Source organism: Symphodus melops (assembly GCF_947650265.1).
Source record: "Symphodus melops genome assembly, chromosome: 1".
Taxonomy (NCBI): Eukaryota; Metazoa; Chordata; class Actinopteri; order Labriformes; family Labridae; genus Symphodus; species Symphodus melops.
The window spans coordinates 28,782,694-28,798,252 of record NC_136691.1 but is presented as its reverse complement, the minus strand read 5'-3'; the positions used below and the strand labels follow the sequence as shown (position 1 = coordinate 28,798,252).

The window sequence follows — 15,559 nt, the reverse complement described above, 5'->3', positions numbered from 1 at the left end:
ATCCAACTCGTGGTGACAGCAACTGACGCAACTTGAGGCAGGGTTGCTAAGCTGTGAACTGGACGTATAGTGTGGTCCTTTAAGCTCTGATATTGAACACTGCTTTTTTGATTGACTTATAAAAGTGTGTTTAACAGAAATAGATATTCATCTTCATCAGTATTTTATATATATGAGAAACACAAAGAGAAAAGCAATGAAACAAGAATCACATTTCTTTCAGTAAGCTCCATTCACGAAATATTCTTTTTCTTCTTATGTTTTATTTATTTTACTTGGCTTTTACCTCCAGTTGAGGTTTTTTTATTTTTTATTCCAACAGCAGTGCCCATTAGAACTGTTACTATTGTTTAGTGTTTTAACTTATCTTTAAATTTGCATTTATGTTTCTTTATGATATTTGGATGAAATGCATTTTGCTAAACTAGGTCCGCCTTGGCTATTATAAATGTTATATATAAATAAAGCTACTACTTTGACCTTGAAACTTAAAAGGCTCAGAGATAGAGAGTCAGTATAAATACTTGTTGATGAAAAACTGACCTTCAATGCAAACACTAACACCATCTGCAAAAAGGCCAATCAGAGCCTGTTCTTCTTGAGAAAGCTGAGGAGTTTTAAGGTCGACAAATCTCTTCTTATAATAGTTGATTCATCTTTTATTGAGACCATTTGAACTTGTGTGATGATCTTCTGGTGTGGTAACCTCAGCATCACTGATAAAAACAGGCTGGGAAACACAACTTCACTGAAAGATTGTTAGTGTTGACTGAACGGTCATGGTCATATATATATGCAGCAGACAAAGGCTATCGTGAAAGACCCTCACCCCCCTCTGCATGCAGAGTTTAGACTTCTGCCAACAGAAAGAGGTGAACTTGGGGCCATATCAGAGAGTTTGTTTGTCCTATCACTCGTTGGGTTTTTAAATAAGCCATGGTGTTGGTACCCCCAGAGTAGACACCAGAGAATGGTGAACCCCAGAGGTGCTGCTGGCCAACAGGCAAGGCAGGCAACCGCTTGGAACGCCAGATCAGCATGGAGCCCCTGAGTGCTCCAAAGCAGTAGCCTAAAATGTGAAGATTGACACATCGTGTAATGACAGTAGGAAACCCTCCTCCTATCTGACAGCACTCACGTGAGCTGCCCTGCTAAGTGGTGCATACATTATTACTGTGAAAACCAAAGTTTGTTAAAGAAAGTAAATGGACATGGGCTTATAGTGCTTTTTTTGGTCTTCTCATTACTCAAAGCTCTTTTCCACAGCAGGTCACACCTACACATTCACACAATGATGGTAGTGAACATCATGCAGTACGACCATAAGATGTAACTAATCCCATTCATACGCCGCCGCCAAAGAAAAAGAAAAACATCACAAATAACCTGAAGCAAAAGAAAGTAAATAAACACTGATTAGTCACTAATGGGAAGTGTGTGCTGGCCCTTTAAGGTGCGCTGGCCCTTTAAGTGTGCGCTGGCCCTTTGAGGTGCGCTGGCCCTTTAAGGTGCGCTGGCCCTTTAAGTGTGCGCTGGCCCTTTAAGGTGCGCTGGCCCTTTAAGTGTGCGCTGGCCCTCTAAGGTGCGCTGGCCCTTTAAGTGTGCGCTGGCCCTTTAAGTGTGCGCTGGCCCTTTAAGGTGCGCTGGCCCTTTAAGGTTGTAGTCAAAACAAAGCGTGGACCCGCCGGCCGCACGGAAGTGGTTTTTGTGTCGGTGGTTAAACCCACAACCTGTCAGAAATGAGGGCTGCTATACATACAAAATTCAGCTAGCTCTGTTGAACGTGTTTATATTTTATTTTGTATTTATTCGCAGTGTTTGGTTGTTTGTCTGTTTGTATTGTTTATCATTCTTATATCGGCTGAAGGAAACGAACAGCTAGCCATGCCGCCCTACTCTGAACTGAGAAAAACCAACCACTTCTACTACTTCATCAAATTTACCTTAAATATCTACTCAATGCTCTTCTCGGTAAGTTCTAGTAGATAATTTGATATCTACATTGTGTTCGTCTCAGTCAGTTCATTTGGAGCGGCTAGTAGTAGTGGATGCTAACAAACCAATAGCATCAGTGACTCATGCTACCTGACTCCATTGGGATTAAGTATGTTTGAAATGTACCAGCTTCTACTGACACACACACACATTAAAGAAACAATGTAAATGCAAATTATGAAACCATATGATCTTTTGTTGTTTTCGGCTTCAATCCCATGCAACTAAGACGAGTCTGTTTTTATTTTTTTAGGTATTTTTAAACAGAGATCCGCGTCAAACAAGCGACCCACCATGTGAACAGGCTTACGACGCGAGTGTGAACATTTTTGACGTTTATTTAAATTAATATCCGTATTTGAGATAGAACGCTTTTCAAATTTACCATACGACTCTAATGCTTTTGAAATATTTAAAGAAATCCTCATTTTACAGGTGTTGTATTGTTGGGCAGCCTACAATTTAAATGCCTGTTAAATTGCTAATTTTTCTGCTGGGATTTGGTGTTTGATACAAGCTAGCTGGTGATCGGTCAGCTTAAGAGAGATGCTGCTACTGTGGACACCGTCCAGCCTCTTACATTTTAACCCTGACCCTGTTTATTCAATGACTGGAATCAGTCTTGTGTTTGAATAGATGAGATGTTGGTCCTCACAAACAGCTCCGTGCTGCAGCCCGCAGGGCGTTGGAGCCACTTAAAGGGGCCACTGTGTGTGTAAATGGTTTTGCCGACAGAAAATGGGAGCATTAGAGAGCCGCTCATGTTGGTCATTGAACCTGTGCAGGTTTATGATATGATCCAGGCATGGGCAACTTTGGTCACAGCAAGCGTCACATTCATTTCATGCTTGGGGCCAATTTGAAGGGTCCTCTTATTTGTGAATGAATCCAAAGGAACACACACAGCTTTTATCAGCATCTCTGATACCAATGTCCATATTTTAAACTTGGTCTCAAGACCACTTTAAAGGTCTCGTCTCAGTTCATGTCTCAAAACTGCCCCTGATGCTCCTTTCTAAGAGAACAAATCACTTCACTTCATTTCGAAGTTTGATTTCTCCCAGTTACAGCCACAACCTTCAGATCATGTTTTCTATGTTTCCAATTATTAATTGATTGATGATTTAAAAAAATGACTTGAAGGCCACATTGAAGGCCTCAATCGATACTTCTGATGCCCGGAAATCATAAATGTCTTTAAATAGAAACAGGTTCAGAGAAAATCAATGTAACTCCATGGGTGTGTTTTAAAAAAGTTTCTGGTATGTTAACAGTCTTATTTAAAAAGTTGCTCTTTAATCGTTCTCGTTGAATTAATCCCAATATTTGATGAAGGAGACGCTCTGTATTAGTGTCACTTTCACACAAAGATAACAGTTTTCTTCACTATGAGCCACCGATGATCTGCTTATTTTCTTAGACTTGTAGTTAGGGAAGACAGTTGGGGGTACATATGGTAGGCCCGTTTCAAACTGCACATTTGGCATCCTGCCTGTCTTCACTTCATTCCAAGTGTTCCCACACAGCTGAAGTCTTTGAGAGTTTGTCTTCCCTTTAAGTAGCAAGGTGAGCTGAAGTGTGACGTTTACTGACCGCTGTGGGGAGAGGAATTTTAGGCACCCAAATAAAACCCCTGATATCTATATACCAAAATCTGAATATTTGTGTCCAGCCCTTATCTTATTGCAATATTTTGTGCAGTGATATCGTCTGTTTTATCGTCTCATGGTCGCCAGGTATCAATATTTTTTATTAGATTAATAGTGAACATACTTTATACATTTTGAATTGGTAAAGGGTTGCACAGTTCATTTTGATCAAGGTGCATTTTAAAAAAATGTCAGTCCTCCGTTCCTGTTTGTGTCCAGTGAAGTTGATCCGACTGAAACGGCAACAGTTCAGATGGTGAGGAGCAAGCAGTCCTCACAGTGTCGCCTCGCCTGCAGCTTTGACTCTGAAATAAAAAGACTGGAGGAAGATAAAGAGACTCAGATTGTGTTGTTATCGCTAAATGTTTAAAACCACTATAATTTTATTTTAGTTTATGGATTCTGTTCACGTTTAACACCATTAAAAAGAATGAACAGTTTATGAAAAAACCTCCGATGTGTCTGCCTTATAACTGACATGAAAACACGTAACGACGTTTGGCTTCAGGTTAAAGCAGAGATGACATAAGGAGACGCTTCAAAGTGAGGATGATTTGATAGTATTAAAGGTCACGCTTACCTAAAGTCACTGTTCAGGCCGCTTGAGCTCTGAGAGGTGACGCACTCACACGGTTTCACTTTCTGAGATTAAATGTGAGAAAAGGAAACTCAATGTGCATCGCTTAGAAACATGAAACAGTCAAAGTGAAGTTATGAATGGGAGTATTAGTTGGAAAAAAAGAGCATGAATTGAGCTGAATTGAACGTCTTTATTGTCAGAAACGATATCTCCAGAGTTGTATTGATTGGCACACTGTTTAAACAGTCAACATTGTGTAACCCCTTCCCCCCCTTCGTTCTCTCTTCCAGCTCATGGGACTTTGTGTTCTGTGCGTGGGGGTGTATGCTGAGGTGGAGAGGCAGAAGAATCGAACCCTTGAGGGCCTCTTTCTGGCTCCTGCTGTGGTGCTCATCCTGCTGGGCCTGGTGATGTTTACAGTGTCGGTGGTTGGAATGGTTGGATCTCTGCGGGACAACAAGACTCTGCTGCACATGGTAGGGATGATCGAGGAGGGGCTGGAGCCCTTTGCACATGTCCTTTTCCAAAGAACAATGGGGGACAGCGGGTGTGTATTGTAACTAATGTCTTGTGTCCTGCCTGTCTGTATACTGCTACTGGATGCCTTGAATTTCCCTCGGGATCAAGAAAGTATCTATCTATCTATCTATACATGCAAGTTTAGCAATAATGGACTAGGACACCCAAACTCCTGTTCATTATTTTGGGTATGTTCAATACCCAACAAAAACTACACAACACAACACAAATACCCTTGATCCTTTTAGCCCTATCCTACAAAGCCCATCCTATGCTCCGAAAGGCCAAAAACAGGGCAAATTCAAGGCAGAATTTAATTTGGTCTCTAATTCAATTCAATTCAAAAAACTTTATTTGTCCCCGGGGGGCAATTCAGGGCACACAGAGCTGCAAATAACGACAGTGCAACTATACAAAAACATTTAACCAATCAACAAGAATAAAGTGTAAAAGAAGAATAAGTGTCAGGGTGTTAGTACAGGTTAGAGTCCAATCACACTTTGAGTTAGATACAAAGAACAGCAGAGAGTCAAGTGTCTAGATGTTAGTATAGGCATCCTGGCAAGCTCTTTCCAATGATGCCAAGCAAAAGAGGATCAAAAACTGGTGTGATGGTCAAACAGATGAATAAACATTGGGAATTCTTCAGCATTTTTCTGTCCAAGGCCATGGACTCTGGATGGACTCTTGGCCCAGCTAATCTAAAGTTATATGCCATTACAGGGGAAAATCTGGTTTATACAACCACCATGTTCAGGAGATATTGGCTTATGAGTGTGACACAAGTGTCATTTTTTTCCGTTTTAAATCTCAGTTTGTGCAAAAACTAAACCACCTCGGCCAACATTTTAGAAGTCCTTGCGAAAATGTACATGGATATTGTAATTTTCAGCACTACAAAGCACAAAGCCACTGAATAAAGGCCTCCTAAAAACGGCTTCATGTAAGAGCCGCTCTGTAGGCCATTGTTTGGGGGGAAAATCGGGAGTACTGTACCTCAGGAACTATACCACCTGCAGAGCTCAAATTGTGCACACGTTTATTTCAGCCAAGTACCAACGTGTATACCACATTTAATCAAAATCTGAGATGGTGAGGTGCGGAGCATTGGATCACTTGGCATGCAATGATCATTGGTGTGCACTACATTCAATGGCCATAAAAGACTTTTAAGGAGTTATCTCTGTTGGATCAATTCAGTATACTGATTTGTCAATAACAGAGAACGACAACCATGTGGAGTAGTTGAGGGTCTGGATGTGGGGTTGTTGAGGGTCTGGATGTGGGGTTGTTGAGGGTCTGGATGTGGGGTAGTTGAGGGTCTGGATGTGGGGTAGTTGAGGGTCTGGATGTGGGGTAGTTGAGGGCCTGGATGTGGGGTAGTTGAGGGTCTGGATGTGGGGTAGTTGAGGGACTTGTGGGGTAGTTGAGAGTCTGGATGTGGGGTCGTTGAGGGTCTGGATGTGGGGTAGTTGAGGGCCTGGATGTGGGGCAGTTCAGGGTCTGGATGTGGGGTAGTTGAGGGACTTGTGGGGTAGTTGAGGGTCTGGATGTGGGGTCGTTGAGGGTCTGGATGTGGGGTCGTTGAGGGTCTGGATGTGGGGTAGTTGAGGGCCTGGATGTGGGGTAGTTGAGGGTCTGGATGTGGGGTAGTTGAGGGACTTGTTGGGTAGTTGAGGGACTTGTGGGGTAGTTGAGGGTCTGGATGTGGGGTAGTTGAGGGTCTGGATGTGGGGTAGTTGAGGGCCTGGATGTGGGGTAGTTGAGGGTCTGGATGTGGGGTAGTTGAGGGCCTGGATGTGGGGTAGTTGAGGGTCTGGATGTGGGGTCGTTGAGGGTCTGGATGTGGGGTAGTTGAGGGTCTGGATGTGGGGTAGTTGAGGGTCTGGATGTGGGGTAGTTGAGGGCCTGGATGTGGGGTAGTTGAGGGCCTGGATGTGGGGTAGTTGAGGGTCTGGATGTGGGGTAGTTGAGGGTCTGGATGTGGGGTAGTTGAGGGTCTGGATGTGGGGTAGTTGAGGGCCTGGATGTGGGGTAGTTGAGGGTCTGGATTTGGGGTGCTTCAGGGTCTGGATGTGGGGCAGTTCAGGGTCTGGATGTAGGGCAGTTAAGGCTCTGGATGTGGGGCAGTTCAGGGTCTGGATGTGGGGCAGTTGAGGGTCTGGATGTGGGGCAGTTGAGGGTCTGGATGTGGGGTAGTTGAGGGTCTGGATGTGGGGTAGTTGAGGGTCTGGCTGTGGGTAGTAAAGGGTCTGGATGTGGGGTAGTTGAGGGTCTGGATGTGGGGTAGTTGAGGGTCTGGATGTGGGGTAGTTAAGGGTCTGGATGTGGGGTAGTTGAGGGTCTGGATGTGGGTAGTTAAGGGTCTGGATGTGGGGTAGTTGGGGGGTAGTTGAGGGTCTGGATATGCGGTAGTTGAGGGTCTTGTGGGGTAGTTGAGGGTCTGGATGTGGGGTAGTTGGGGGTTATTGAGGGTCTGGATGTGGGGTAGTTGGGGGGTAGTTGAGGGTCTGATGTGGGGTAGTTAAGGGTCTGGATGTGGGGCAGTTCAGGGTCTGGATGTGCGGTAGTTGAGGGTCTTGTGGGGTAGTTGAGGGTCTGGATGTGAGGTAGTTGGGGGTAGTTGAGGGTCTGGATGTGGGGTAGTTAAGGGTCTGGATGCAGGGTAGTTGAGGGTCTGGATGTGGGGCGGTTGAGGGTCTGGATGTGGGGTCGTTGAGGGTCTGGATGTGGGGTAGTTGAGGGTCTGGATGTGGGGTAGTTGAGGGTCTGGATGTGGGGTAGTTAAGGGTCTGGATGTGGGGTAGTTGAGGGTCTGGATGTGGGTAGTTAAGGGTCTGGATGTGGGGTAGTTGGGGGGTAGTTGAGGGTCTGGATGTGGGGTAGTTAAGGGTCTGGATGTGGGGTAGTTGGGGGGTAGTTGAGGGTCTGGATATGCGGTAGTTGAGGGTCTTGTGGGGTAGTTGAGGGTCTGGATGTGGGGTAGTTGGGGGTTATTGAGGGTCTGGATGTGGGGTAGTTGGGGGGTAGTTGAGGGTCTGATGTGGGGTAGTTAAGGGTCTGGATGTGGGGCAGTTGAGGGTCTGGATGTGCGGTAGTTGAGGGTCTTGTGGGGTAGTTGAGGGTCTGGATGTGAGGTAGTTGGGGGTAGTTGAGGGTCTGGATGTGGGGTAGTTAAGGGTCTGGATGCAGGGTAGTTGAGGGTCTGGATGTGGGGCGGTTGAGGGTCTTGTGGGGTAGTTGAGGGTTCTGGATGTGCGGTAGTTGAGGTTTCTGGATGTGCGGTAGTTGAGGGTTCTGGATGTGGGGTAGTTGAGGGTCTGGATGTGGGGCAGTTGAGGTTTGGATGTGGGGTAGTTGAGGGTCTGGATGTGGGGCAGTTGAGAGTCTGGATGTGAGGTAGTTGGGGGTAGTTGAGGGTCTGGAGGTGGGGTAGTTGAGGGTCTGGATGTGGGGTAGTTGAGGGTCTTGTGGGGTAGTTGAGGGTTCTGGATGTGCGGTAGTTGAGGGTCTGGATGTAGGGTAGTTGAGGGTCTGGATGTGGGGTAGTTAAGGGTCTGGATGTGGGGCAGCTGAGGTTTGGATGTGGGGCAGTTGAGGGTCTGGATGTGGGGCAGTTGAGGGTCTGGATGTGGGGTAGTTGGGGGGGTAGCTGAGGGTCTGATGTGGGGTAGTTGGGGGGTAGTTGAGGGTCTGATGTGGGGTAGTTGGGGGGGGGGTAGTTGAGGGTCTGATGTGGGGTAGTTGGGGGGGTTTTAAGGGTCTGAATGTGGGGTATGAAGGGTCTGAATGTGGGGTAGTTGGGGGAGTAGTTAAGGGTCTGAATGTGGGGTAGTTGGGGGAGTAGTTAAGGGTCTGAATGTGGGGTAGTTGGGGAGTAGTTAAGGGTCTGAATGTGGGGTATGAAGGGTCTGAATGTGGGGTAGTTGGGGGAGTAGTTAAGGGTCTGAATGTGGGGTATGAAGGGTCTGAATGTGGGGTAGTTGGGGGAGTAGTTAAGGGTCTGAATGTGGGGTAGTTGGGGGAGTAGTTAAGGGTCTGAATGTGGGGTAGTTGGGGAGTAGTTAAGGGTCTGAATGTGGGGTATGAAGGGTCTGAATGTGGGGTAGTTGGGGAGTAGTTAAGGGTCTGAATGTGGGGTAGTTGGGGAGTAGTTAAGGGTCTGAATGTGGGGTAGTTGGGGAGTAGTTAAGGGTCTGAATGTGGGGTATGAAGGGTCTGAATGTGGGGTAGTTGGGGAGTAGTTAAGGGTCTGAATGTGGGGTATGAAGGGTCTGAATGTGGGGTAGTTGGGGGAGTAGTTAAGGGTCTGAATGTGGGGTAGTTGGGGAGTAGTTAAGGGTCTGAATGTGGGGTAGTTGGGGGGGTATTAATGGTCTGAATGTGGGGTAGTTGGGGGAGTAGTTAAGGGTCTGATGTGGGGTAGTTGGGGGGGTATTAAGGGTCTGAATGTGGGGTATGAAGGGTCTGATGTGGGGTAGTTGGGGGGGTATTAAGGGTCTGAATGTGGGGTAGTTGGGGGGGGTAGTCTGACGCTCTTTTGTCACTCAAAGTTTGTATCTTTCCTTATGACGATATTTAAACATGAAAAAGGTAAATAAAGGTCGACCACACAATCAGCACCGTCTCACCTTCATTCACCTGACTGGACTGCACACTGATGACATCACTGATGAAGAACTCACATTTAAACCACCGAGCCACCAGTTTACATTAAAGATGGAGTCTGATCTTTAGTTTGAGTAAAGATGACACAGCGGGGGCTTTACACATTCTGAGGGTTCATTATTGTGTCATTGAAAGAGTGGACGTCTTTGACACTCTCATTAGGTCTCTATAATTAGTCACAGAGCAGACTGAAGAATGTGACCTACAGTTAGAAGTTGTTGTTCATTGATCAAACTTTTAAGATAAAGATATGAATTATTAATATCCTCCAGTGATGGAGACTGCTGACTGGCGTGAGCACTCTGACCATATAAATAAATCATCAGAAAGTTCATTTTCCTCGTCTAAACTTCCGGTTTTCTGCGCGATCCAGCGCTGGAAACCTTCATGGATTATGTTTGGATATGGGCGAGGAGCCAGCGGAACATGGGGCACATTCCTACGTGGAGCGTGATTTATAATAGCGTGAAGGAGTGCGTACGAACGCATTTACAGATCAGAATGATTCTGTGCGTACGTACATTTGTAATATGGATTCTACGCACTGTTTTATTTTCATATTTTCAAAGTCCTGCTTTAAAACTGCTCACTTGATCCTCTCACACCTTTGGTTTCTGGTGGGGGATTTTAGCTGGAGCAGTCCAACGGCTCTGTTTGGAGTAAACACACGTTTTGTTCGTTACATGCAGTCTTGGAGCCTGTAGTGCTGTCATGGATGTGTGTGGTGAAGGTAAGCTGAGTGTTCTTTCTTCCCTCTCTGCAGTTTCTCTGTGTTCTCTGTGTGCTGCTGCTTCTCCAGGCGATCGCTCTGACCACAGCGCTCATCTTTGAGAAGAAGGTAAAAGCTGTTAACATCCAGAGCTCACCTGTAAGGTGCTTCATCTCATCACCGCTCTTCTTCCTCTCTTTAGACGTCGGCCTTGTTTCAGAGCAGCATAAGAGACGGAATCAAACACTACTACGATGATCTGGACTTTAAGAACATCTTGGACTATGTGCAACTAAAGGTAGTGTGATTTATTATCTCTAAATATTCACCGACAAAAGTTAAAGCTCCGAGACAGAGACAATACCCAGACCATAAAAGTCTCTTCCTGTTTCCAGGGGGAGTGTCAGTCACCTGGACCGTAACACGGGGAAGGCTGTGGTCATAAAACAACAAATGAATTCAAGTGATTTGTCCTTTTAGAAAGATGCGTTTTCCTTCTGATCACAGGAACGACGTGGAGTCTGTCCAGACCGACACAAGATGTAAAAATGAGACCAAGAGTGATTTTGAGTGCTGCAGCAGTCCTGGTGCTCGACATCGGGCTAACAGTTCTAGTTTCACTCCCTGCACTCGTGGAGATGGCTCATTTATTTGTGCCATCTGTGGCGATCCTGAGACAGTGGAGAGAGCTTAGTGTCACGTTCATGCTCCAAGCTTCGGCTCGCCCAGGAGGCAAACACACATGTGGACTGTTTCATGAATACATCCTGAGTGAGCCGTGCTTTTCAACGGGATCTGAAAGCTCATCGTGCTCCCGTCTCCTGACTGCAGTGTGTCTCCTTTTTGTCTTCCAGTTTTCATGTTGTGGAGGAGACGAGTATAAGGACTGGGGAGTCAACCAGTATCACTTCTGTAATGGTACCGGTCCACTGGCCTGCGGGGTGCCGTATACCTGCTGTGTTCGTGAAAAGGTGAGTGTTTCAGTTCACAGGAGAGGAGGAGGAGGAGGAGGTGAACTCATCATGTCAATGTGTGCCCCTCTCACTCTGTCCTTCTTCACTCCCTGCACAGGTGGGAGAGGTGATCAACACTCTGTGTGGTTACAACACTCTGAGTCAGCAGGTAAGAACAGCTGGTCGGCTGCTTCACAGATCTGTTCAAGGTGGAATATTTTCTGACCGTTGTTTCGGGTTCTTTCACTCACCTTGTGCGTGTTGGTTTCACGAGACGCAGAAAGACTCGAGCCGTCTTAACTCCACTCTGCTCACTTAAAAACAGACGTCTGCACTTTGACAGCCCTGGAAAATAATAATAGGAAGTATGAGGTATGAAACCGTGAAAAGCACGAGTGTTTTATCCGGAAAATAAACACTCATTGAATAACGTGAACAATCATATCCACTGGCGTAACGGAGACGGACCCAACACGCATCTGTGTGGAATCTGGGCGTCTCGTGTTCAGAAAGCAGACTGGTGTGTCGGGATGGAAAAAGCCTCTGTGAGATATTTACGTTTGTGGTTTTTAACGTGCACTTTGTTTGTTTTTCTCTCGTCTGTGTGTCAGCGTGAAACTCTGCACGAGCGTATCCACGTGCGAGGCTGCATCCATGCAGTCAACCTCTGGATGAGCGACAACATTGGAATCACCATCGCACTCTGCTGCGCCATCGGGCTGCCCCAGGTGACTGAACGCTTGTAGTGTCTGCTCGCTGTACCTGAAGAGCGTTTGTTCACGTTTTAAACCGTCATCCTGAAGGTTCAAGGTTGTTTATTGTCAAATATGCTCCATGTTAAACATACAGCACAGATGAAATTGCAATCCCCCCCAACCCCCAGTGCAAACCTGCAGTGCATAAAAAGAGCACTAAAACTAGCAATAAAAAACAATACTATAAAACAAATAACTTAACTAAAGACATTTGGGACAATAAATAACGAACGACAGACAATCGACAGACAAGGGCACTTGAGGTAGTATGTGGATAAATTAAAGTATTAACAATATAAGCAGAGTGCAGATTAAGTTAAAAAGTGAGGTAGTGCGTTGTAGTGTAGCAAATAGCATAAACAAACGGCTGTGCAGAGTTTTGCAGGGAGAGAGAGGAGCCGCTGCTTGCACCCGCGCCGCCATCTTGGAAAGTATCCTGAGCCTGGATGTGCCTGTTTGTAACTTGTGCTCATAATAAACTAAGTAGGGTCTGTGTGACATCACAAAGAGGAAGCTCTTTTAGCTGCTTGTAAAGAGTCTGGAGATGACACTAAAGACTGACTGAAAGTGACGCGACGGCTCCAGGCCTCGTTCTGAGCTGCGTGTACTTTGTCCTGGTGTGAACTGACAGTGAACAGCTTGACGGCAGAGTATGAAGGAGGAAGGTTCATTCATACTACTCAAAGTGTTTGATAGTTTTTTTTAGATTTTCAGTGAGAATGATGGAGCTTGTATCAGACTGTAAGGCAGCTTTGATTGTATTTCTTGCGTCTTAGGTTTAGTGTGTGCGTGCTACTGATCAGTCTGATCTGACAGATGAATGACAGAGTCAGTTTAAAGGAGGACGTTTCAAAGTGATTTGCAAACAGAAGAAACAAAAGGGGGAGCGTCGAGGAAATAAGAAGTAATGTTTTGATGTGGGAGGTTTCATGAGGAACAAGCAATCCAAGCATGCTTGCCCTCCCAGATACTCCAAGACCACGTGGCTTCAACTTGGAGACATTTGTCTCTTTAGCACGCAGGCCGAGCTGAAACAGGGACGTACTGCAGTTAAATTTACACTGATGTTAAATGTTCCTGCTTGAAGGGGAAACATGCTCGTACTCTGAGGGATGTCTTGTTTATTAGTTTAAGTAGTAGTGTTGTCTGTGCAGCGTTTGTAGAGCTGTGACGTGTTAAACAGAAAACTATCCTGTTATTTTGTGTTTGCTGTGTGTGTTGTTGAGGTAAACTCTACCAATGTCTAACTCCAGCTGCTGGGCATCATCCTGAGCTGCGTCTTCTGGAATCTCCTGGTGGACATGAGCGAGTCGGCCGACATGGTGGACTTCAAGCTGAAGAAATTAGAGGTGAACTACAGCGAGCTGGACCTGGCCGGAGCGGGCTGGTGCATGTGTCTGCCGAGGGATGGAGGCTACTTGCCGGTCCCTGTCGCTGAGCCGGACCTCGACCCCATTGACATTCACCTGCAGAAGCTGAAAAAGCAGCCGACTCGCACACACGCTCAGCTCCGGGAAATGCAGCAGTCGCGCTCAGCCACGGGGCTGGACGAGGTCGACGTCGGACGAAAGCTGAAAAGGGAACACTGAGCTGTCTTTTGGCCTTTTCTTGCCTTTGGGGGTTTTTTGCCTTTTTTTCATCGTGATGAAGTTTTGAGTTGTGGTGCATTATATTATGGTTGTAAGTAATGGAACAAAAGACATTCAGTCTACTGAGAACATCTCAATTATTTGGGCCAGATTTGCTACATGTGTAACACTGGGCTTTCTAAAAAGAATCTTGTCTTGTTTGTGATGGTGGATATTCTATGATTATTGGCATTAAATCACATTTTATTTATTTATTTTTTAGCCTATGAAATAGAAGAGTCTCATGTGCTAAAGCTTACCTCAGGCTGTTTTCAAACAGCCCAGTAGTCCGAGCACAGAACTGTGTGGTGTATAAAGTAATGGTAGCTTGACGACGTTTAAAGTGTCTGAGAAATAGGATTAGCCAAGTTTGTCTTGAGTGTAGCATCTGTGTCAGATGTGTACAGTTTGTGCTTTTTTTTTTTTTTTTTTTTACTGATTTGATTTTGTGCAACCGGTGTACATTGTAAGACTGATAGTTGTTGAATAACAAGGGATGCATGTTTTGTACCTCGTATGAAGAAAATGTAAAAACAATCAGATGTACATGTTGGGCTCTTATCGTGGGGGGGGGCTTCACTCTGTTCCATTTTTAAACTCGACTTTTTATTCCATCTTTTAATGTAACCAGTAACAGGATCATCCCAACTCTAAACCCAGTGGAAATCTTCTCTACTATGTTTCTTTTATAAATATCAAAGTTATGCACTGTTTTGAGCTTCCCCCAGTCGCTGTCTTGTATCAGCACGACGACCCTTGTCAATAAAGCCGACTTGTGTACTGGTTTTTGTGTCTCTGCTTTACAAGTTATGAGAGCCTCCTATTTCAATGTGTCAGCCACTTACACCTTCTTATCCAGCTCGATCCTTACTCCGAACACGTCATGCTTGGACCCTTAAACTGCTTCCTGTCTTCGGCACGTTGCTGCACGTCACAGTAAAGAAGTGGAATTATTCCAGATATGGACAAAAGACAAACTACTCCCCCCTCCAGGAGTAAAATGGTTGCAGTGTTAACTGTTTTTCTTCTTCTGTTCAGATTCTCTCAATTGTAAATGTTTTTATTGCAGCTATATATTTCTCAGGATGTGTGCTACCTAAAGACTCTTTATGCCTTTTTTGGTAAAGGCTCATAGTTAGTTTACAAGTCATGCAAACACAGAAATGCAAGCTGAAATGATCTGTGTATCTAAGTCGGGAGCGTTGAATCTGTGCTCAACTGTAGCAAAGCGACAAAGAGGCCATCAGCGACCACTGCAGGTTTTTTCAAACATTAACGCCCGTCATCAGGCTAAAAAACCAACAAGCTACACCTTTAAGTTGCAATATCATCACTCATTGAGTCTTTTCACCAAATTACACTCACTTGAATGACTTAGTCTAAAAACAGGCTGCAGTGAAGTCGTCACTGCCAGAGTCTATCATAATTCTACGGCTGGAACACTTTCGGAGGGCGTGTTCCAACTACCGGGGGAATCACACTCCTCAGCCTCCTTGGGAAAGTCTATTCCAGGGTACTGGAGGAGGAGGATCCGGCTGTTAGTTGAACCTCGGATCCAAGAGGAACAATGCGGTTTTTGTCCTGGCCGTGGAACACTGGACCAGCTCTACACTCCATTGGGTGCTCGAGGGTTCATGGGAGTTCACCCAACCAGTCCACATGTGCTTTGTGCATCTGGAGAAGGCGTTTGACTGTGTCCCTTGTGGCGCCCTGTGGGGGGTGCTCCGAGAGTATGGGGTTCGGGGCCCTTTGCTAAGGGCGGTCCAGTCCTTGTTCGAAACGGAGCAGGAGTCTGGTTCACATTGCCGGCAGTAAGTCGGACCTGTTCCCGGTTCGCGTTGGCCTTCAGCAGGGCTGCCCTTTGTCACCAGTTCTGTTCATTACTTTTATGGACAGAATTTCTCGGCGCAGCCAGGGGCCGGAGGGGGTCCGGTTCGGGGACCACAGGATCTCGTCTCTGCCTTTTGCGGATGATGTGGTCTTGTTGGCTCCATCAAACCTGGATCTTCGGCACGTTCTGGGGCGGTTCGCTACCGAGTGAGGGGCGGCTGGGATGAGGATCAGGCCATGGTTCTCGACCGGAAAAAGGTGGTTTGCCTTCTT

The 15,559-nt window shown here is 45.9% G+C and overlaps 1 protein-coding gene across 1 annotated transcript; it reads left to right on the top strand.

Annotated features, from left to right (window-relative positions):
• The first annotated feature begins 1,670 nt into the window (after positions 1-1,670).
• On the top strand, positions 1,671-14,241 carry LOC306835931 (tetraspanin-15). The gene is made up of 8 exons (XM_079362742.1): positions 1,671-1,971; positions 4,515-4,700; positions 10,175-10,249; positions 10,323-10,418; positions 10,975-11,091; positions 11,192-11,242; positions 11,685-11,801; positions 13,082-14,241. Exons 1-8 carry the CDS (start codon positions 1,885-1,887, stop codon positions 13,415-13,417), a joined length of 1,065 nt encoding a protein of 354 aa, XP_079218868.1. The 5' UTR covers positions 1,671-1,884; the 3' UTR covers positions 13,418-14,241.
• The last annotated feature ends 1,318 nt before the right edge of the window (positions 14,242-15,559 follow it).